The sequence below is a fragment of the Bombyx mori genome, chromosome 20, assembly GCF_030269925.1.
Source record: "Bombyx mori chromosome 20, ASM3026992v2".
NCBI classification, from domain to species: domain Eukaryota; kingdom Metazoa; phylum Arthropoda; class Insecta; order Lepidoptera; family Bombycidae; genus Bombyx; species Bombyx mori.
Window position 1 is genome coordinate 3,346,000 of NC_085126.1, and position 22,808 is coordinate 3,368,807.

The 22,808-nt window shown below is 39.7% G+C and overlaps 1 protein-coding gene and 1 non-coding gene across 6 annotated transcripts in view; both read left to right on the top strand.

Annotated features, from left to right (window-relative positions):
* The window catches only part of LOC101747159 (intraflagellar transport protein 52 homolog), a 93,050-nt gene extending 79,961 nt beyond the window's left edge, over positions 1-13,089 (top strand). For 4 of the 5 annotated variants that reach the window (XM_021351492.3, XM_021351487.3, XM_038018014.2 and 1 more), the window contains exons 4-9: positions 3,464-3,612; positions 5,110-5,258; positions 7,733-7,877; positions 11,085-11,188; positions 11,330-11,471; positions 12,156-13,089. In XM_021351492.3, the coding sequence (XP_021207167.2) occupies positions 3,464-3,612; positions 5,110-5,258; positions 7,733-7,877; positions 11,085-11,188; positions 11,330-11,471; positions 12,156-12,325 (859 nt within the window). In that variant the 3' untranslated portion in view covers positions 12,326-13,089. The remainder of the gene's footprint in view (positions 1-3,463; positions 3,613-5,109; positions 5,259-7,732; positions 7,878-11,084; positions 11,189-11,329; positions 11,472-12,155) is intronic. The other variant, XM_021351496.3, reaches the window with a different exon arrangement.
* On the top strand, positions 5,685-5,770 carry Mir3344 (microRNA mir-3344). The gene is given in 1 exon segment (NR_107622.1): positions 5,685-5,770. It is a non-coding gene; the product is annotated as a microRNA mir-3344 (primary transcript).
* Positions 13,090-22,808: the final 9,719 nt, after the last annotated feature.

A 22,808-nucleotide genomic window follows, 5' to 3' on the forward strand; every position in this document is an offset into this window, starting at 1 on the left:
TAGGTACCACCGCCGTGCCTATTTCTGCCGTGAAGCAGTAATGCGTTTCGGTTTGAAGGGCGGGGCAGCCGTTGTAACTATACTGAGACCTTAGAACTTATATCTCAAGGTGAGTGGCGCATTTACATTGTAGATATCCATGAGCTCCAGTAACCACTTAACACCAGGTGGGCTGTGAGCTCGTCCACCCATCTAAGCAATAAAAAAATGAGTAGTACGCACCTGATAATAAGTCATTATTTATCCGCGGTTATTAGTTCTTATTAATGTAATCGAGTAAGCAATAATATATTTTTAGTAGCATTAGGGGGCATTGCATGCATTATTGCATTAGGGGGCATTGCATACATGGGGGTCATTGCATGCATTATTGATTATTGCATTGTGGAACATTGCACTGCCTTAGGGGTTTTAAGTCGTTACTGGAGAACACAGAGGTCACGATCTTGAGACTTGAATTCAAAGATTTTTTTCAATTAGGTATTGGTTGAAAAACATCGAAAAACCCTTTCCCTTTCCCAAATTAAAAAAGCAAATCCCACGATGACAGAAATACACAACATCGTGTTAATTACCCTTGTGTGCTCAATTTTATATAGTGGGATTTGAGTCTTAGTACACGATGAAAATCCTACGTCACGGACGTGGTTCGAATACGAACGAATAGATTTAAATTCTGTTACAGTAATAAATAAACGAGAGGATATCTCCTTCTAGATTCTTCTTCTTCTTCCAATGCCTCTTCAATCCTGAAGGTTGGCCGTTAGCTTCCTGTATTCATCTCTGTCAGCAGTCAGCCGGAGCAGCTGTTCGACGGAGGCAATACCCGTCCACTCCCGGATATTCCGGAGCCATTACTTTTTTCTTCGCCCAGCACGTCTCTTTCCGTTTTTTTTATTTTATTTTTTTATTGCTTAGATGCGTGGACGAGCTCAAACTCCAACTCAAACGTCCACTTTGCCCATCATTATCAGCTATTCTCTATAGCTTCTATATATCAGCATTCTTCTAGATAGATTCTTTGAATATCATTCCACCTGTCACGCACGATTGGGGTACCACTGATCCACCAGCCTCTACAGGGAAGTTTTCTTGAATCCCGGCTTTAATAGATGCGGTAGGTTGCTTTATGATGTCTGTGTATACTGCCAGTGGGTCGTATTGTAAGCCTTCACCGCTAGGAACCGACACCCGTTTGTCTTATGTAGGCGGCGGCTTGGCTCTGCCTCTGGCATTGCTGAAGTCCATGGGCGACGGTAACCACTCACCATCAGGTTGGCCGTATGCTCGTCTGCCTACAAGGCCAATTAAAAAAAAAAATTAAAAAAAAAAATTTGTACATAATTCTAATTAAAATTAAATGGTTCATAATTTAATAGTTGTTTACCTCGTTCATAATCTCGGAATTACGTAATGCAGATGACTTTCTCTCGGACAAGGCGATATATCAATCTGTATCTGCGCACCTTAGTGACATTGCCTCGTCAATAAATATATCGTTATCAATAAGGTCGAAATGTTTGACTCTTTGACTTTTACTAGAGGTCGCGCAGTAATCGAAATTCGACTATAATTAATTGGAATTGTAAGTTTGTACACTATTATGATTGTATTTTATACTTCTATAATCACGAATTTCGCCAAGACTACACTATTAAAAATATTAACAAAGACAAACAATATTTAATCTATTCTCAATTTGACAACAGACGTCAAGAACAAAAGTTTGACAATGAATAGTATGCATGCGTGTGTGCGTCAAATACATGGTATGTAGTGCGTGTAATGTTTTCTTTATTGATTTAATGTATCTTTTATGCATTATTTAAAAAAAAATATTAGCATTGTGCACTTCTTCTCTATATTCTCTATAAGTGTAGAAAATTTCATACTCCTCCGTCCGCGCAATTTTTGTAAAAAGGGATACAAATTTTTGCTTCACGTATTAATATCTAGATGTGACACATTGTTTAGTTTCTCGTTGCTACTTTCGCTGTTGCCAATTCAGAAACGATATGATCGATTAATATTTTCATTTTGTAATTTCATTTTTATTATTTTCGTTCATTTCATAATTTTTTTTAATTTGGTCTAGTAAATCGTTTTTAGTTTTAGTCTGAGGGAAGCCTATGTTTAAATCGAAAGATTGACGCGACGGTGACAGAGGGAATCGCTAAATGAGGCCGTCAGCGTAAAAGTGGCTTAACTCACAATTTTTCATAATCATGCTTGCCTTTAAGTATATTGCAACTTATTTAAAATATCATAAACTTTGATGAAAAACCGGCCTATCCATAGTTTCACCCATAGATAACGGATGGCTTTGTAAACATTATTTTTGCACGTATTGATTTTTTGTCTACTCAAATTTAAATTCATGATAACTTAATTTTTTTTTTTTTTTTTGCTTAGATGAGTGGACGAGCTCACAGCCCACCTGGTGTTAAGTGGTTACTGGAGCCCATAGACATCTACAACGTAAATGCGCCACCCACCTTGAGATATAAGTTCTAAGGTCTCAATTATAGTTACAACGGCTGTTATAGTCTCATTGCTCCACAATAATTATAGTAAGCTTAGGCCACTTTTGCGCTGACGGCCTCATTAGTGTTAATGTGTCTTCGTGTAATAGACAATCCTTTGATCGCGGTATAGATCACCGGTGCCCTAAGTGTAGCACTGAAGTAATTATGTCTATTTCTCCCTTCGATCTTCTTACTAAGTCGCCAGAATATCTAGTAAGCTCTGAGAAAGCCAGATCCGAAGATATTGAGAATGAATTAAATCTAAGAGAATTAAAAGACTAAAACATACATTTTTTTTTATTGCTTAGATGGATGGACGAGCTCACAGCCCACCTGGTTTTAAGTGGTTACTAGAACCCATAGACATCTTCAACGTAAATGCGCCACCCACCTCGAGATATAATTTCTAAGGTCTCAGTATAGTTACAACGGCTACCCCACCCTTCGAACCGAAACGCATTACTGCTTCACGGCGGAAATAGGCGGGGTGGTGATACCTACCCATCCGGACTCACAAGAGGTCCTACCACCAGTGAAAAAACACCACCACCACATTAAAAACAAAAGCCGTACGCTAGTCTCCCTACAAAGGCAATAAAAAAAAGTCTAAGTTCTTAGTAACAGAAATTGACATAATTACTTCAATGCGCCGCGTAGGGCACCGGTGACCTACATAGCAGTCAAACGGATAAGACGGACTTAGAGATTTCATATTATTCGTCGACATTTGACCACGAAAATTGTTTAGTATTCGTAACGTCGGAAATAATGGTAAGGACGATAAAACACGCGAGATTGAATCTTAAAAGTAGATTTAATTAAGCTTTTATTAGCTTATCGCAATCACTCTGGCCTAATATACTGATCGGAACGGTCAGGTTACAAAGTAATGCGTTTGGTTACAGCGCCATTGTATATTGTCTTTGTCTATCGTTTAGCGAGGATCCATCGACTCCGAATTTTGTTTATCCCTACGGCGCGACTCTGACCGTGAAGAAGCCCGCCGTGGCAGTCCTCTCGAGCAGCGACGTCTGCTATCCGGTCAAAAGACCTGTGGCCGCCTTGTATACGTCAGAAAAGACGGGAGGCAAGTATATCCTGCTAAGACTGCTTGCATCTAAAACTTGAATAACAGTTAAGTAAAAGCCGATCGGGAATAGCTCTCAGATTTGCCGCCGAATTAGTGATCGCGATAGGCACGATTGTAGAGAGCTCGTGTCCGGGTAGTGCCTACTATTCGTAAGGAAACATGAGGACCCGTTTCTCTACTTCGTATTTGATGCTTCTCAGCCGTCAACCCTTCAATAGTATTAATCCATACTCGATCCTGTAGACCGAACGGTAAACAGTCGACGTCGCCCTAAACACGTCATTACGGATCCTCCCGATCCTTTAACGGTGCTTTTAGGTACCTCAAGCACCGGCCACAGTTCTCGCCGAACCCGTCACTTGCGACGAAAGTCTCGACAATTAAATTAACCCATAGACACAGCCCACCTAGTTTCTCGCCCGATCTTCTCAGTGGGTCGCGTTTCCGATCAGGTGATAGATTCTGTGAAGCACTGCTCTTGCTAGGGCCAGCGTTAGCGACACTCCCGGTTGGAGCCACGTGAGCTCACCTACTCGCCCGGTTACGCTGACATAGCCTCTCAAGGCTATCAGCATAGGAAGGAAAAAATATTAAGCAACCGTGATAGAATATCGTAGGTATCGCAATACGAGTACGTGTAAATTGAAAAGATTATTTAGATAAAGTAGAATATATTTTGTGGAGGTCAGCATGCAATATCGCTCTTTGGAATGAAACAAGTAACGCCATCTGGTTCATTTTGCTGATATGAAGTTTCCATATCGTATTTGTGGCGCCATCTTTAAAAAGGGTTTGGAAGCGTTTTTCGTTTCAAATTACACTACGCATCAAATTACTTGTGTACAGCAAAGAAATAACGGGTGTCTCAGAATGTTTTTCGTTTTTAAATGTTAATTAAAAAACAACAATATTTATTAAAACTCGTTTTATTTATAATTAAATTAATGAGCAGTTCTTGAAGTTTATTTATGAAAAACAACCGTTTGCAAATGCGCACCATTCACTTGTTCACACTCATTTAACCTGGGGCTGAAATTTTCAATCACTCGCTGGAGCATCGCTCTTGGAATAAGAGTTGATTTCTTCCGTGATTCTTTGCTTCAAAACATTCAGGTTCGGTGGCAATGGATTGTAAACTTTACTTTTGAGTTAGCCCCATAGGAAAAAATCAGCAGGCGTTAAATCAGGGCTCCTCGGTGGCCAGTTGATGTCTCCTCGACGACTTATCACTCTTCCAGGGAATAAATCCAGAAGAGCAGCTAATGAGTCATTTGTAACATGAGAAGGGGCTTCATCTTGCTGGAAAAAGGTGTAGCAGTTGTAGCCATACTGGTTTTGCATTTCTGTAGCCAAAAAAGTCCGGATCATATATATGGTTGTATCGAGCAGTCAATTCAAGAATGAAAAACATTCTAAAACACCCTTTACTAGATGAAACTAACTTGAAACTTCAGTCCTATATGGAAACTGCGATCTTACGTTTTATAACTGCAGGAAAACTGTTCGTTATCGGCTCCGGTCATTTCTTTGCTGACCAATACTTGGAGTCGGAGTGCAACGACCTCATCAGGGACTTGGTGTTCGGCTACCTGACCGGAACAGTTGCTCTACATTTGAACCCCGTCGACGCTGAGGATCCTGATGTGAGTTTGTCTGGTTCCAATAAATATAGTGGAAAATTCGACTCTATGAATATACACTCGCGAGCAAAAGTTTGGAATCACTTACTTGAAATTAGTTCCGCGCGATCTCGTGTACTATTTTTTTTTTAATAATCATAAAAATGACATCGTTTTAAAAGTTCAACTCTTAACTTTAAACTGATACTAAATTCATTAAAATCAAGCCAGTATTTAAGAAGCTATCCTGGATTAAGTGAAGCAATAACGAAAAAGACGTGTTTCAATTGCTTGATACGTCGCGAGTTGCGACTTATTGACCCCTATAAAAGCACCTGTTATCGGATTTTCTTTATCAGTTAACTTTCACACATTGACCGGTACACATCTCGGCTAATTTTGATCCTTTACCTTGTACGACAATGGAGACCACATCTACAGAAGCAGCACAAATCGTTGACCTATTGCAAGAAGGACTCAGCCAGCGAGTTGTCGCTCGTCGGCTCCATATAAGCCAGTCCTGTGTTTCGAAAGCTTACAAGTGCTTTCAGGAGACTAGTGGCTTTATCCCGAGACCAAGATCTGGACGGCGCCGGTGCACATTGGAGAGGGATGACCGTTTTATCGAATCAACCTCTCTCCGAAATCGGCATTTACATGGTGTCGACGTCCAACAGGAGCTCCGAGATATTCGTGGGGTAGCAGCCGGCGAGTGGACACTATGTCGACGACTCAAGCTAGCGAATCTGACTCCAAAAAGGCCTCCCACAGGCTCGAAACTCACGGTAGCTCACCGACAAACACTCCTTCAATTTGCTCGCACCCATCTTGATTGGGAGGTTGAGCAATAGAGGCAAATCTTGTTCTCCGACGAGAGCAGGATGTGTTTGCACGGTAGTGAACGAAGAGGTCGGGTCTACAGGCGGCCTGGGGAGCGATTTGCGCAGTGCTGTTTCGCTGAAACAGTGGCTTATGGGGGCGCCATTGTATGATGTGGGTCGGCATTTTCTTCGATGGTAAAACCGAACTTGTTTTCGTGCCTGGCGGGGGACGAGGAGGCGGTCTAACTTCGGACTGGTACATTTCTAATATTCTGCTGGAACATGTCCTTACCTATGCTGCATATATCGGTGATCACTTCCTCCTTATGCACGATAACGCTCGTTGTTACACTGCCCGTGTAACAACTGTATAACTCTAAGAAGTCGGTATCGCCACATTGGACTGGCCAGCGCTCAGCTCTGACTTGAATCCCATTGAGCACGTGTGTAATGAACCGAAGAGGAAGGTTCGTTCCAAAACTCCTGCTCCTTCATGTCTGAATGAGCTGAAATCGGCGTTGATTTACGAGTGGGAAGGTATCCCACAAGAATCAATTCTGAAGCTGATCATGTCTATGAAGATTCGTCTTCGAGCAGTTATTATGGCGAGGAAAAGAAACACAAAGTACTGATACTTAATTTGAAAGCTAAATAATTTATTTTACTTATTAATTTTTGATGTTTTGTGCATTCATTATTTTTCCATATTTCCTTGTTTTCCTACCTTATTCACTTAATCCGGGATAGCTCCTTAACTACTGGCTCGATTTGAATGAATTTGGTATTATTTTAAAGTTGACAGCTGAACCTTTAAAATGATGTAATTTTTATGATAATTAAAGTTTTATTTCGTAACCAAGATCGCGCGGAACCAATTTCAAGTAAGTGATTCCAAACTTTTGCTCGCGTGTATATAATCCGAGCTATTTAAAGTAAGTGACATTTATCATAGTGCTCTAAAGATAAGCCGCCTGAGTTTCCTCGTGAAATATATACGTCTTTGGCGTACTTTCGCGATTAACCTCAACCACAAAGGAATAACGTGTATAAACATCTAATTCGCAAAAAATATTATTTGCGTAATTATTGATGGAAGGTCATCTTGTGACTCCGCGTAGCAACAATGCGTTTTGGTTTGAAGGGCGGAACAGCCCTTGCACTGCAGAACTGAGACTTATAATTGCCTCGAGGTATATGTACACGGTCCACTTATTGGTTCTCGTGCTTAATAATGAAAAACGATTCTGTTTTACTTGTGTGTTCGATACGCGGTTTTTTTTATTGCTTAAATGGGTGGACGAACTTACAGCCCACCCGGTGTTAAGTGGTTACTGGAGCCCAAGGACATCTACAACATAAATGCGCCACCCACCTTGAGATATAAGTTTTAAGGTCTCAAGTATAATTAGAATGGCTGCCCCACCCTTCAAACCGATTTTGCGGATTCGATTTTTATTACACGATGTTATTCCTTCACCGTGGAATTCAATCGTGAACATTTGTCAAGTACGTATTTCATTTGAAAAATTGGTACCCGCTTGCGGGATTCGAACACCGGTGCTTCGCTAGATACGAATGCATTGGACGTCATATCCTTTAGGTCACGACGACATGACTCGGAAAAAATATATTTTTTAATTTAAAACAAATAACAATAATCAATAAAAAACGGTGCAGATAAACGAGTACCGGACAGTAGGGGACGTTTGCTGGCTTAGCTCCAGGCCGCTGCCGGAGCCCGCCGCGCCCCCTCCCCTCCGAGCGCCCCCACACCCACACGCTCTCTTCACTTGGACACTCTTTTCCCTCAACTTGGCGCATCGTAAGTATCCCACAGACAGATCAAATTTGAACTATAAGCAAGACCTTTCCAGAGACGGAGCTGTATTTAAAGCCTTCGTCAAACAGAACGCGTAATTAGCGCGCGTCAGAGCGCTAAACTGACGGCGCGCTATGACGCCGAGATGTTTTGTACTACTATGGCAGTCTTTCTCAAAGTGGGCGATAACGCCCCCTTGGGGGCGTTTGAAACCTACAGGGGGGCGTTAAGGGGCCGAGGAAAAAATGGGGGGCGTTGATGTGGGTTAGGGGGGCGCTGTAAAATTTGTAATTTCATTTACTTTATAGTATTTTAAATTTCACTAAAATTAAAACCACCTACTACACAATAACGAATAATTAGTTTATATTTCTACCCTGTATGATGTTATAAAAACTTAAAATAATTAACATAGATTTCGTAGGATAGCCCACACACCATCAAGTTGTAACAAGTTTCTGCGGAACATGATCGATGATAGTTAAAAAATTAGAGCAATTTTACCTTAATTACATTGCACCAGAAATTATTTTAAACATTAGAAAAAAACTACCGTGCAGAGTTTTAAAATATTACACATACGTAAACTAACACAAATTGAGGTTTTCTTTACTTTCTTTCTTGTTTTTAACATAAGGGCATTTTACAGCATTTTCCTAGCATTTTAGAGGAAATTACTGATGTAAGAATCATAATTTTTATATAAAATGGAAATGCGTATATAATTATTGTTCAAAAACTTGTCTTAGATTATTATTTTTTAAAATTTACCCATTACCGTCCAATGTCAAATAGTATAGTAAGCCTAAACAGCTCACTTATTGTAAACATTGTTTACTATTTTATTTCTATATAATAATAGGTTAGGGAAAAAGTTTCTTCGCATTTTTAAAGAAAATTCACAACATTTTTTAAAATAGTTTATTCACATTTAACTATTTTGTTCGATAAGTTTTTGTCATCTTGTAGGTAGGGACATGATCCCATTGCTATAGAAATTTTGGGGCTTCTGATCAAAATACCGCGACAATTGGTTTTGGCAGTTTGGTTTGGTTTAGCTTATGAGTGTGAAGGGGACAGTTAAGGTTTTGCTTTTATTAAGGTTTAATATAGCGTGGTCTTGTTTTATTATTGTTTTATTATTAAATTATCATTATCTATTAATCTAAATTTAATCTAAATTATAATGTCATAAGTTGATAAAAAATGCTATGCAATAGCTTTACCGCCGCAATTCCCGAGTGCCACACGTTTTTTTTTTGTCAGGAGGAAATCGCCGGACTTCCGCCCTGCACTGGGGATGGAGGGCGGGGCATGTCGGAGTCGAACCGACTAAAACCTCCTGTCGCTCAACAACCAGCATCCAAACCTCGCATGAAATAGAGCTCATGAAAAGGCAAAGGGGGGAAAGCGAAGCGTTTAGTGCGGAGCACATCTTTCCCATCACCCTCCCCCTCGGGCGTTCGGCGTGGACTGGCGGTCGTCGGCGCCACGACCACCAGCCCTCTCGGTCAGCAGGCTGTCCGAAGCCCGTCTAGATGGCGCCGGTTAGAATGGTCTATCCTACGGAATACCCCGCTAGGTCAGAACCAGCGTGAGTTGAGGATAGCCGGCCTTCCATTACCCGGATGCTCATGCGTAAAACGTGTACAGAGCAGCTTGCACGTCGTCTTCTTAGGCACCCTTCGCCGGTCCCCAGGCCGACATGTGAGAGAAACCCGAAACACTTAGAGGGCCAGGGCTTGGGCGAGATCCGCCTCCCTGGACCCCGCTCGACGGCGACGGGCCTGTGCATCTCTCACGCGCCCCGCAGCCTCCTTTTTCGAGATGGTGCACTCGCAGAAGTCGAGCATCGCCTTCCACGACTCGTCGTCACCAAGCATCGATGCCAGAACACTCGGCAACGACAAGTCGTTTCCTATTTTTGCGGCGAGGACACGCCACCACCTCTCCCATGCGGGGCAGGCGACGAGCGTATGCTCTGCCGTGTCCAAGTCGCAACATATTGACGATTTTTTTTTTTTTTTCCTACCTAAGCTGAGAGCCTTGAGAGGCTATATCAGCGTAACCCTAACTTTTGTAGGTGAGCTCACGGGGCTCAAACCTGATGACGTTGCTAACACGAACCCTAGCAAGAGCCGTGCTTCGCAGAATCTACCACCGGATCGGAAACGCGACCCACTGAGAAGATCCGGCGAGAAACTCAGTGGGCTGTGTCTGAGAGTTAATTTACTCGTCGAGCCCTTCGTCGCAAGTGACGGGTTCGACGAGAACGGTGACCGGATATTGATGAGAAGAATTCATTTTTACTTTGCAAATTTGTAAATACACGATCTGTAGCAATGTACGGACATATAATAATTTGTAGAAACAATAATAGCATCTACAAATACATATGTACTACGTGGTACTACGTTTACTAAAATTAGTACAACATTTATTAATTAAATTAATGAAATTGTGGTTTTAAAGTTTTAAGGGTGTGTAAAAAATGGGGGGCGCTGAAAAATAATTGATTTTCAAAGGGGGCGGTAAAAGAAATAAGTTTGATAATCACTGTACTATGGTAACATACCGTCAAACAGAGCCCCAGCGCTATAAGTACGCAGCGCTCTGTCGCGGCGTTAGGACGATTTGACGTCAGGCGTTGTAATTTTATACAAATTTTATTTTAGCGTCCGAGTGAATGTGTATTAAAATACTAGATAATGCCCGAAAAAATGATATAAATAGTTAGAAAATACCCATGCTTATACAATGCCACATCTGAATCACTCGATTTCTTAATACTTTTAAATTTTCACATTGCTATCGAAAGGCACTATGATTTGGCGAATGCGTTGCGTCAAGGAGCGTTAGACTCATCTAGTCAATTATTGTACCTAGACGTGGTGGTAGATTTTGTAGCCAAATTCATGTATCAAAGGTGGTGGCGTTCCGATAACCCCCCATCACCAGATGAACCATGAGCTTATTTACTACACATAGAACGCAATCAAAAAAGTTTTTTTTTATACCGAAATCGTGAAATTTTTGTTGCTTTTCTGATCAGCTGATGAGTAGGTAGATTAAGGGTGGTGGAAGGACCAGGTAGAGGCTATAAATACTCATGGACGCTAATATATAATAAGCTATCTTACGTATTTAATATGATACCTAAGGTTATAATAAAATCTAGGTAAAAATAACCTGATTTATGCCGATTTTCAGTACCAGAAGTACTAGGACTGTATGAAGCGTTAGGAGTCAAACACGAAGCGCTGAAGCTGATCGCGCCCCAGTTCGAAACCCCGTTCCCGCCGCTGCAACTTGCCGTGAGTACACTCTTCGGATTAATTATTGCATTATTTGCAGAGCATTCTACTAAATACATTTTTCAGACAGACAGATATAGGGACAGAGAAAGCAACTTTGTTTTATACTATGTAGTGATAAGCTGTGTCGCTCTGGGTCAGGTGTTTCCGCCCACGTTCAGGGAGCCCCCTCCGCCGCCGCTGGAGTTGTTCGATCTGGACGAGGCGTTCAGCTCCGAGCGCTCGCAGCTGGCGAGGCTCGCCAATAAGTGTCTGCAACCGACCTCCAGCAGGATGGGTCAGGGTGAGTCATATTGCTTGGTTGTGTGGACGAACTCACCGCTCCTCTGGTGTTAAATGGTTACCGGAGTCCATAGACATCAATAACCTGAATGCTGCCACACATGAATTCGTCGTCGCCTAAAGGATAAGACCAAATGACCACGACTGCTCTGCTAAGAGCAACCGATTATGATGATGATGAAAGTTCGAATCCCGCAGGCGGGTACCAATTTTTCTAATGAAATACGTACTTATCAAATGTTCACGATTGACTTCCACGGTGAAGGAATAACATCGTGTAATAAAAATCAAACCCGCAAAATTATAATTTGCGTAATTACTGGTGGTGGAAGCTCTTGTAAGTCCGCGCGGGTAGATACCACCACCCTGCTTATTTCTGCCGTGTAGCAGTAATGCGTTTCGGTTTGAAGGGTGGGGCGGCCGTTGTAACTATACTTGAGACCTTAGAACTTATATCCTCAAGGTGGGTGGCGCATTTACTTCGTAGATGTCTATGGGCTCCAGTAACCACTTAATACCAGGTGGGCTGTGAGCTCGTCCACTCATCTAAGCATTAAAAAAAAAAGATGCATTAATGTAAAAATGGGCAGATTAAATCAGAGTGCGAATAAAGTTAGTCTGTTTAATGTATACATCTGACACCCAAAACTATTAAGGCTAGTACCTACATAAGAGCTCCTTCCAGGAGACGGGAGTCAGTTGGAGAATGAACTGGAGTACTTCGTGCGCGAGTGTGGTCGCGCGGTGCGGCTGACGCGCGCTCAGCCTCCCGAGGAGGGACCCACCGCCAAGCACATATTGCACCAGCTCGCTCTCCAACTCGCTACCTTCAAGAAGATCTCGCCGAAAGACTAAAATATCTAATCAATCGGGTAACAAGTGATCGAAGATTCGATATTTACACGCGCCGTTTTTCCTCAGTTTTGCGACTTATTATTGTTGTTACCAGCGGTAGGACTGTGAGTTGAATAGCCATTGAGACCTGTTCCAATCTGTCGTACTTATCTCAAAGTATTTAATATCTTTACCCAAATCCACGAGAAATTGGACTGCCTACCCTGGGTAGCTGTTCTTAACCTTCTCGGCCCTAAGAGTGCTCCCCCAAACAGTATCTAAAACAGTTCAAAGTGCGCAGTGATTGCGGAGGAGTTTCTCATATTCACTGATTTTCTTACCCTACATTCTAACCCACATATTTTTTGCTCTACATTCTATCCCAAATATCTCTTGTTTTACGTCCTAATCTACATATTTCTTACTCCGCAACCTTATCCACACATCTCTTGCCCTACATTCTAGTTTACATATTTTTGCTCTACATTCTAAACAACATATTTCTTGCTCTACATCCCAATCCACATATTTCTTGCTCTACATCCTAATACACACATTGAATAGCTACTACCTTGAGCCAACCTAGTTCTATCATTAATCTTCGCTTCGAGTTGTTAAAGACTGGTGAGTGGATGGCTATAGAGAGTGAACTCTTCTGCTCAACATATCTCGTATAAAAACATCATAATTGTTGAAATTAGATTACTGTTTGTTTGTATAAGACGGATGTATCCCATGACGGTGTGCCATTTTCAATAAAATGTATTTTTCACGTATAGTTACAACGTGTTTTATTTTATGTTCTAAAATATAAGAGTATAACAGAATGTTTGGTGTTGTAAGAACTGATGTAGGTAATGGATATATAGTCAGTGAACCTTGTTACTGTATTTATACTTTACTGGTACTATTATACTTGCTATTTACACACGGGTCAAGTCGGTAATTACATTAAACTAGAATTCGTCAGTGCTTATAAATAAACTAACGGGACACTAATAAATAACATGGTCCAGAGAAACGATTTACCTATCGCGCTGACTGATTGACCACAATTGGACTTAAAATCAGTGCTCCCCTAAAAACTTCCGCATATAAATGCTACCAGAAAATTTAATCTAAAAAAACGGTACGTTAATTCGTCTATAGCCATTTCAAAATAAATTATCGCGAATAAAAATAACAATTTCAATCGGGCAAAACGAAAAACGATAACAAATCTCATAAAAAATTCTTCGATGGAACAAGACGCACCGCCGGAGCCATGAAACTGTTCATAATATTGTTAATATTGTACGTAAACAATGTACTCGGCGAGAAAACTATATTCGCTAAGAGCTACCCGAAGAAAGTGAAGCCATTTGGGGAGTTGCGAGTCAATTCGGGACACTTCGTGAAGCTACAGAAGAATCTAAACAATGAATACACCGCGTTCCCTGTCGTAGACCCGAAAAGCAAGATGAACGTTCCGCAGAGTCTCTACTTCCCGGCGGATCAGGCCTTGGAACAGAAACCCAGGATCAAGAAATTACTCCCCGAACACAATTGGAAGTCGATGAGATCGAAAAGGTCCGTGAAAGTTGCAAACGAAACTGAAAAAGGTTTGGGAAACAAAAACAGAAGATCGCGTCAACACAGAAAGCCACGGAAAAGTAAGAAGCGACAGCGCAGAGGTGACAGGAAACAGAAGAGAAACCACTCGAAATCCAATAAACGCGAGCATAAGAAACGCCAGAAAGGGCCAAGACACGATCGTGCGAATAAAGGTAAATAAAGAATTTGATGTTCCGGAAATCTATTATGATGATGATGATATAAGGAAAAAACATTACAATCATCGAACCGTATAAGAATACTTTGGAGTTGATAGATAAATTATTTAGAAACGCTCTCAACAATATTAAGAAGATTCCCTCTACAAATGACCAATTTCAAAGGGTACATGACCTATACTATGATTGGTAGGAAAATCTTTTGTAAGATATCATTATTAATTCTATGTCATCATAATTAGCAAATTGAATAAATATGAATTAAAAAACAAGAAAGTTTTTCAATTTATACCCTTTTGCCATTAGTCGAATCAAGAAGGATCATAACGGGAAAGGACGCGCTGATCGAAGACTACCCTTACGTGGTGTCGATACAGAAACAGCGCGAGCACTGGTGCGCCGGCGCTCTGCTCAACCCGAGGCTCGTCATCACGACCGCCAACTGTCTATGGAAGTGAGTACGTAGACAAAACTCGCTACAAATCATTTTGTTCTAGCAACTGTTGCAACTGTTCTAGCAAACTAGTTTGAACTCATCATTCCTATAGCCGCTAGGTTAATTACCCTAAAAAATCTTATTATTTGATAACAAAATTTGGTAAAAAATTATGTAGACCTCTAAATCTCTTTGCGCTGGCATCAGAAGATTGTTCTGTGATTATATCACACAGTAAAGGATGGTTCTGAAATATGAATATTTAGAAAATTACGAAAAAAATGGTTGTGATCAGCTAGAAAGGAAAAAGATATTATTAAGTAATACGACTTTAAATTCCTAGATGAACTTTGCCTGGTCATATTCGCCTGTCGTTTGTACCAAAGGCAAAACCTGTACCTTCGAATTATATCGTACATCCTTACAATAGTGCGTAACCATAATCTATATATAAATAGTTAAAGACGAAACAGTAAGTAACATTTTTTATTATTTGTCGATAAATTTACTCTTTTTTTTTCATTTTAGTCCATAGCTCCGTGCTTTAGTGAAATAAAATTTTATTTGTTCTCAATTTCAAGAACAAAACATATGTTAAAATAAAATGTAAAATAAGAGAAAATAAAAAATGAACTGAAATCACGATTTTTCAGTGATTGTGGACCAATTGCGAACAATATACGAAAAATACGTTTGTTTTTAGTCAAATTTAATAGATCCATTGAAACACAATGACATATTGGGAAGATGAGGATTGTAACATTTGAAACTTAATTCTTACAAATAGCACCTACTGGTTTCCTTCATCAATATGGATTCGCTCCATAAATATAGGCTTATAAACTCACGGTCTACTTGCTGTGAGTAAGACAGTGATTCCGGTTACCGTCCTCACCGAGCCCGTCGCTTGCGACGAAGGGCTCGTCGAGTAAATTAACCCATAAACACAGCCCACGGAGTTTCTCGCCGGATCTTCTCAGTGGGTCGCATTTCTGATCCGGTTGTAGATTCCGTGAACCACTGCTCTTGTTTGGGCCAGTGTTAGCTACACTCCCGGTTTGAGCCCCGTGAGTCCACCTACTCAAACCCTCTCAAAGCTATCAGCATAGGTAGGAAAAAAAAGGCAGTCACTCCCTTGAGACAAATCACTACTAAGTAATGGAGCCCAAGTAACCTTTTAGGTATGTAAGCAACCTTCCTATTTGTGCTGCAAAACATTCTATTTAAATGGCTGGTTTACTTTTATTGTATCAAAGTTGGACAAATAAATGCACGCTGTGATCTCTATTGATTGTATCTATTACCTAGGCAGTGGCTGCCGTAAATTCTTCTCCCATATTCGCTAATTTAAGAAACCAGTCTGCCAATACACGAACTCTTTCGTCCTTCAACACTAGATCGAAACAGATAAGTCGTCTCCGCATCAGAGTTGGATCAAGGTACATTGACCGTGGCGGACAATTGGCCAGGATACAAGAAGTCATGAAACATCCGAATTGGGGTATCAGAAGAGGTCCAGACAATGACGTAGCTTTGATCCTTATGGATACCAAAATTAAGTACGATCACTTAAAGCAATTTACATTATTAGAAATAATTAACTGGCTTTATATATAGACAATATGTGCAACTATGTTCGTTTGGCGCAGCTAAGTTTTTGACTGAATTCTGGACATGGTTTAAACCGGACGGATTGGTGTCTTCGTCTTCTTACCGGTGGAATAGCAGTTGTTTCAAAGCATCAAAGACTTTGACCTTTTACTTGATGGTATCTATAAAATCTACATGACATTTAGTGGATTTTGAACCGGTCTGCCTATCTCTGTTTATAAAAAAACTGCTCCAAACTAAATTGTTTCTGATTTAGCCTAATCTTAAATAAGAACTTTACAAATTAATGGTATAGCAAACCGACCTGTACGTCACTCTCGCGGCTGCAATCCCCATTCGCTATGCATAGTTTTTAGTATCTATGTCCGTCTTTTGACAGAGAAGTGTATAATCTATGCTTCCGGGTGCTTCCGTTTAAAAGTGTGAGTAGCGTGCGCCCGCGTCTTATTGTAATTATCGTTTAAATCGAAAATTGTTTGTGTATATAACAAGATTACAATTCGAAATTTGTTACAAGTGACTAACCCATAGTTTAATTGAATAAAAACACCCCTGAGACCTACCCCTAACTATAATTGAATATGCAATTTCGAAAATGGTACCTCTCTGAAAATGTAAAATTTTTAGAAAATAAAAAAAAGTGATTATTTTCTAAAGCAGTGTAAAATTTCAAATATTAACTTTTGAGATACATTTTAGTAATAATTAGCAATTGAAAATTACTGGAATTATTATAAAATGGGTAAGGTAGGTAAGCCTCAAAACTACATGTATATGAAAAAACGTATATGACAAAATATGCGACATGTGCCCTTTTCGAAATTGCATATTCAATTGTTATTTTTTTTTTTTTTTTTTTTTTCAATAAGATTTTCACATCACGTTCACGCCGTTGATCTTCCAAACGAGGCCACGAAGCCCGCGTTCGACGATGCTTGGGTAGCAAGCTGGGGATCTGACAGGGTAAGTTCACAAGTAAGGTATGGATATAGCGCCGATGTTAGGAAGTTCTATGACACCGGTAGGTTACCGCGACTCTCCCTGCAAAGCCAGGACCTTGAAACTGTGATACTTAAAAACAAATCTTTTTTTTTACGGAAACTAGCGACATCTTGTAGCGGATGCCTCTAAACCTATATGTTGTTAAAGTTAAGTCTGTATTTGTTATAGACAAATTGATTAAATTTTATTATTCTGTGGTTTCTGAAAATTTATAAAATGCTTCATTAAAAATAAAATTTAGGATAGTTAATATGTTACTGCCATCTACAGGACCAATGAGAAACTAATCGAAGCGAAGCCATCTAGTGGCCGACGCCCGTAAACATTTTCGTTGAGTGCTTGAGTTGCCTGTCTATAACTAATTTATGTGTATTATCTATGTGCAATGCATCCACACATTCGGGCTTAAGAGGTAGGCATATACAGATTTAAGAAATTATTATTTTTTATATTTCTTAAATACTCAGTGTAGTTGTAATACATTTGATAATTAATAGAATTTAATACATATTTCTTAAATACTCACTGTGCTTCTAATATTTTAATAGAATATGTCATCGCTTGTTGATGATGAAATCATCATCGGTGACATAAACTGGAGCCGTTATCCCAAAATCATTTTTAACCTTTTGATGCCCCTTTTAATTCTTCTTTTAATGTCATTTACTTTTCGGTACGAGTGACTACAAAATGTTCAAAAAAATGTTCGTGTTTTTATACACCGTACTGATAGATGTCTTAGAAGTTTGGAAAAGTCCTTCATCCTTTAATTAAAAATTATTAAATCGTTTTAAGATTATCAATAAAATCACACCAAAACTGACAAGTATGACTCCTACAGACATTATATAAAAATATAGGCTCAAGTATCTGTTTGAATGAAGCCAGTGATGACGTCATTTGAGGGCAAACAAAGATCAAAGGTATTTGATTAAAAAAATTGCTAATTCAATTCATTCAAATTCATTCAAAATCGGTGCCCTGTAATCAGCTAGCCTATTACTCGTTAGGCAATGAAAAAGTCAATGCCTATTCATACTTCGACATCTTGTCTCAAATTGGACGACCAATGCCTCAAGTTACAATTTTCAATGTGTAAAGGATGCTGAAAATCCAAACGAGTATACCAGAATATATCCTGGAATCCGCGAAACAAACGCCAGGCTCGCTAACTACTATACTGTGTTCGATTTTTCTGGGTGATTCCAGAGGGACGGTGTGTACGATGCAGACAGCCACAGCCTGCAGGTATACCAGGCTCGGCTGTTGGACCCAGCGACGTGCAACAACATTACGCTCAGATTCGGAGTGTTTGTTACCGAGAACTTCATATGTCTGGCTCAGGACGGGAAGCGGGCGCCTTGCACTGTGAGCTTCGTTTAGCGTCGTGTAATAAAAATCGAAACCGCAAAATTATAATTTGCGTAATTACTGGTGGTAGGGCCTCTTGTGAGTCCGGACGGGTAGGTACCACCACCCTGCCTGTTTCTGCCGTGAAGCAGTAATGCGTTTCGGTTTGAAGGGTGGGGCAGCTGTTGTAACTATACTGAGACCTTACAACTTATATCTCAAGGTGAGAGGCGCATTTACGTTGTAGATGTCTATGGGCTCCAGTAACCACTTAGCACTAGGTGGGCTGTGAGCTCGTCCAACCATATAAGCAATAATAAAAAATAAAAGAAAATACAAGAGCCAAGTGAGGCTTCAGTAGACACCGACGGGGAATCGCAGTACGCGTCCTCCGGTGAGGCCCACTAATGACCCCATCGCAGGGGACGGTGTGGGACTATTCTAGAACGACAGATCCCCTGAGCAAGCTGGTCCATCTTTCAAAGCGGAATCCATAACTTTTTGCGACATAGACTTGGTGTCTAGAACCGTTAATCTTGTAACCTCTAGTTTTTATAAGCTCTATTCTAAAATTTACACAGCACCTTCGTTAGGTCGACTGCTGTATATAAAAAATGGGCATCATTAATACATCAGATTAAAACAATTAGATCATTAATATAATTTGAAATTTAGGTACAATTTCGAATCATTAATGCCGAAAGACTTCAAAAGGAGTTGAAAGACCTTCTTCGGGTTCAATTAATAATAATGAGTTTATTATCTTATATATTAATACGTGAAGCAAAAACTTTGTATCCCTTTTTACGAAAATTGTGCGGACGGAGGAGTATGAAATTTTCCACACTTATAGAGAATATAGAGAAGAAGTGCACAATGCTAATACTTTTTTAAAATAATGCATAAAATATACATTAAATCAATAAAAAAAATCATTACACACACTACCATGTATTTGACACACACGCATGCATACTATTTATTGTCAAACTTTTGTTCTTGACGTCTGTTGTCAAATTGAGAATAGATTAAATATTGTTTTGTCTTTAATAATAATTGTCTAAAGTATAGTCTTGGCGAAATCTGTGATTAAAGAAGTATAATATATTTGCCAATAGAATCATAATAGTGTACAAACTTACAATTCCAATTAATTATAGTCGAATTTTGACCACTAGTCATGTTTAATTTAGATATTTGGTAATCAGAGCTGATCGAGTTTGACGTGATTCCAGCGGGACACCGGGGCGCCAGCTGTGAGTGATGGCGTAGTATGGGGCCTTGCGTCGTGGGGCATACGGAAACTGTACGTACATTGGTTTTGTACCATAAAACTTAATGCTATTACTTTTCATATTTAGATGTCATGGTGGCCTTAAACGTAAGACGTCCGGTCTACTCGCGTAAAGCGATGCGACTGTGCCGGTGTTCAAATCCCGCAGGCTGTTACTAATTTTTGTATGACAAAACAAAAATTTGTTGTCTGTAAATTCCGTATATGTGATAACTTTTATGAATTGATTATATTATTATCGAAGTGCCTCAATCGATAAATAAAAGACACATCAAGGGGACACATCAAAGGATAAACAAAATTGTTTGTTTTTATATAATTCAGAGCTTTTTATATTTCCTTTTAAACCTTCCCTGGACTTCCACGAATAATTCAAGACCAAAATTAGCCAAATCGGTCCAGCCGTTCTCGAGTTTTAGCGAGACTAACGAATAGCAATTCATTTTTATATATAGAGATTATCATTATTTTGTATAATACAAAGAAGGTGTTAATGCAAAATTACAGTTTTTTCGATAAATTAACGCATGAACCGATCGTGCCTCTCTATCACTTGTTCCGCGCTCTCGCTTGCACGCCCAGGCTTTGGCGGAACGTGACACTTTTTCGTGCGTGCAGATGGTGTTCATCGATTTATAAGACTTTATCACGTCAAATATAAACTAATTTCTGTGTGAACAAGGTCAAGTTTTTCTACAACTATCGCTAAATAATAACGATTTATTTCTCTTAATATTCAAGTCGCGTCTGATTCTCGATGTTTCAAAAACAAGTAAAAAATAAAAAACCACACATGAAATTGCATAAAGATAAGTCTATGAGACTTTGCTCTTAATATCACAATACATTTTAAATATCAAAAATTCAATGTATCAATATCGTAGCACAACCCAAAATATTATGTAGTTGCGTGTCCTAGCCTCGTAGCTTGAATTTTCGGTAGTGCTACGCTACGTAGCACCGCGTATTAGAACGTCTACGTTATTTTTGCTACTAATAAAATTCGTTTTTATGTAATTCTTTAAGCCTTGGTCAAACAGAACGCGTAATTAGCGCGCGTCAGAGCGCTAAACTGACGCCGCGCTATGACGCCGAGATGTGTTGTACCAATATGGTAACATACCGTCAAACAGAGCCCCAGCGCTATAAGTACGCAGCGCTCTGTCGCGGCGTTAGGACGCTTTAACGTCAGGCGTTGTAATTTTTTACAAATTTTATTTTAGCTCCCGAGTGAATGTGTATTAAAATACTAGATAATGCCCGAAAAAATGATATAAATAGTTAGAAAATACCCATGCTTATACAATGCCACATCTGAATCACTCGATTTTTTAATACTTTTAAATTTTCACACTGCTATCGAAAGACACTATGATTTGGCGAATGCGTTGCGTCAAGGAGACTCATCTAGTCAATTTGAAGAGCGCGACGTTAAGTACGCGTTCTGTTTGACGAAGGCTTTACTTCTAATTTTTAAGTTTTTTTTTAAAGCCATATTCATTCAGGATAAAATTAACTGTTTGTGAGATTTGCTACGTAATAAATTACTTCATAAGCGGTTGATTTTTCAATTTTTAGTTAAATACACGACTAAAAACAATTATTAAATAAATACTGAATATTCGCATTCAAATATTTAACTAATTTAACTAGATAAGAAACATGAAGTTTATATAAAGATCAATCAATCCGATAATTCATTTGGCCCAAATTACGATTTACAGTTATATAGAAACCAGGGATTGACGTGTAAACTTAATTACGATAAAAAAATATTACACGCACGAGTAAATATGCTCACGTCCTACCTTTTCTTTTTGCCGTGCTCACGGCTCAACTGGCGTTAAGTGGTTACCAGAGCCCATAGACATCTGCAATGTAAATGCCGCCACCCACCTTGAGATATAAGTTCTAAGGTCTCAACATAGTTACAACGGCTACCCCACCCTTCAAACCGAAACGCATTACTGCTTCACGACAGAAATAGGCAGGGCGGTGGTACCTACCCGTGCGGACTCACAAGAGGTCCTACCACCAGTGATTACGCAAATTATAATTTTGCGGGTTTGACTTTTATTACACGATGTTATTCCTTCACCGTGGAAGTCAATAGTGAACGTTTGTGAAGTACGTAATTCATTAGAAAAATTGGTACCCGCCTGCGGGATTCGAACACCGGTGCATCGCTACATACGAATGCATTGGACGTCTTATCCTTTAGGCCACGACGACATGACTCGTAAAAAATAATTTTTTTAATTTAAAACAAATAACTTTTTTTTTTGTGTAATTATATTGATTTAAGTTTTATACACACAAAATTAGAAGTGTGAGTCAGAGGTCTGATAAAAATGGTTTATGACTCGGTTCCCATATTTGTAATGGCCCAAGTATAGTAGAAGTTCTCCTTTCTAATCTAGAACCTTCTCTTGTTTTATTACAGATGCGGCACCGAACGTTATCCAGCGATGTTCTCGTATCTAGCGTCCCCGAGCAATTTAGACTTCATCACGAACGCGACGAACTATTTGCTATCCGAAAAGAGGCAATATCCGTTCATCGACAAATTCCCTCGTTCGAATACTATAAAACAGTCCCCGCCGCCATAGTGATCGCACTACTAAATCCAACGTACTAAAAATATATTTAGCTACCCTCGTGATACGACTAAAACTGTTTTATTGCTAGATTGAGTAAATCACACAAATGACCGGTAGCTTAGTGCGAGTCTTTTAACGGTCTCGATAGCGTAAAAGTTAACTCAATTTTTTATGCAGTTAGAGCAGCGCCCCTAGCGGCAAACGTAGGCAGCGTTCCAACTCCATAGAAATTTCAGTTAACTTTTACGCTATCGAGAACGTTAACAAACTCGCACTTAACACACTGGTATTCAATGGTTCGCTTCGTGAATGCCAAATCCCATCTTCTGACACGAGCTCCAAATACGACTGAATTAAAGCCTACATATGCATGCGTGCTCGAAGGAATAGAGGAGGATATAGAGGAAGAGGTAGACCTAAGAAGAAATGGATGGATTGC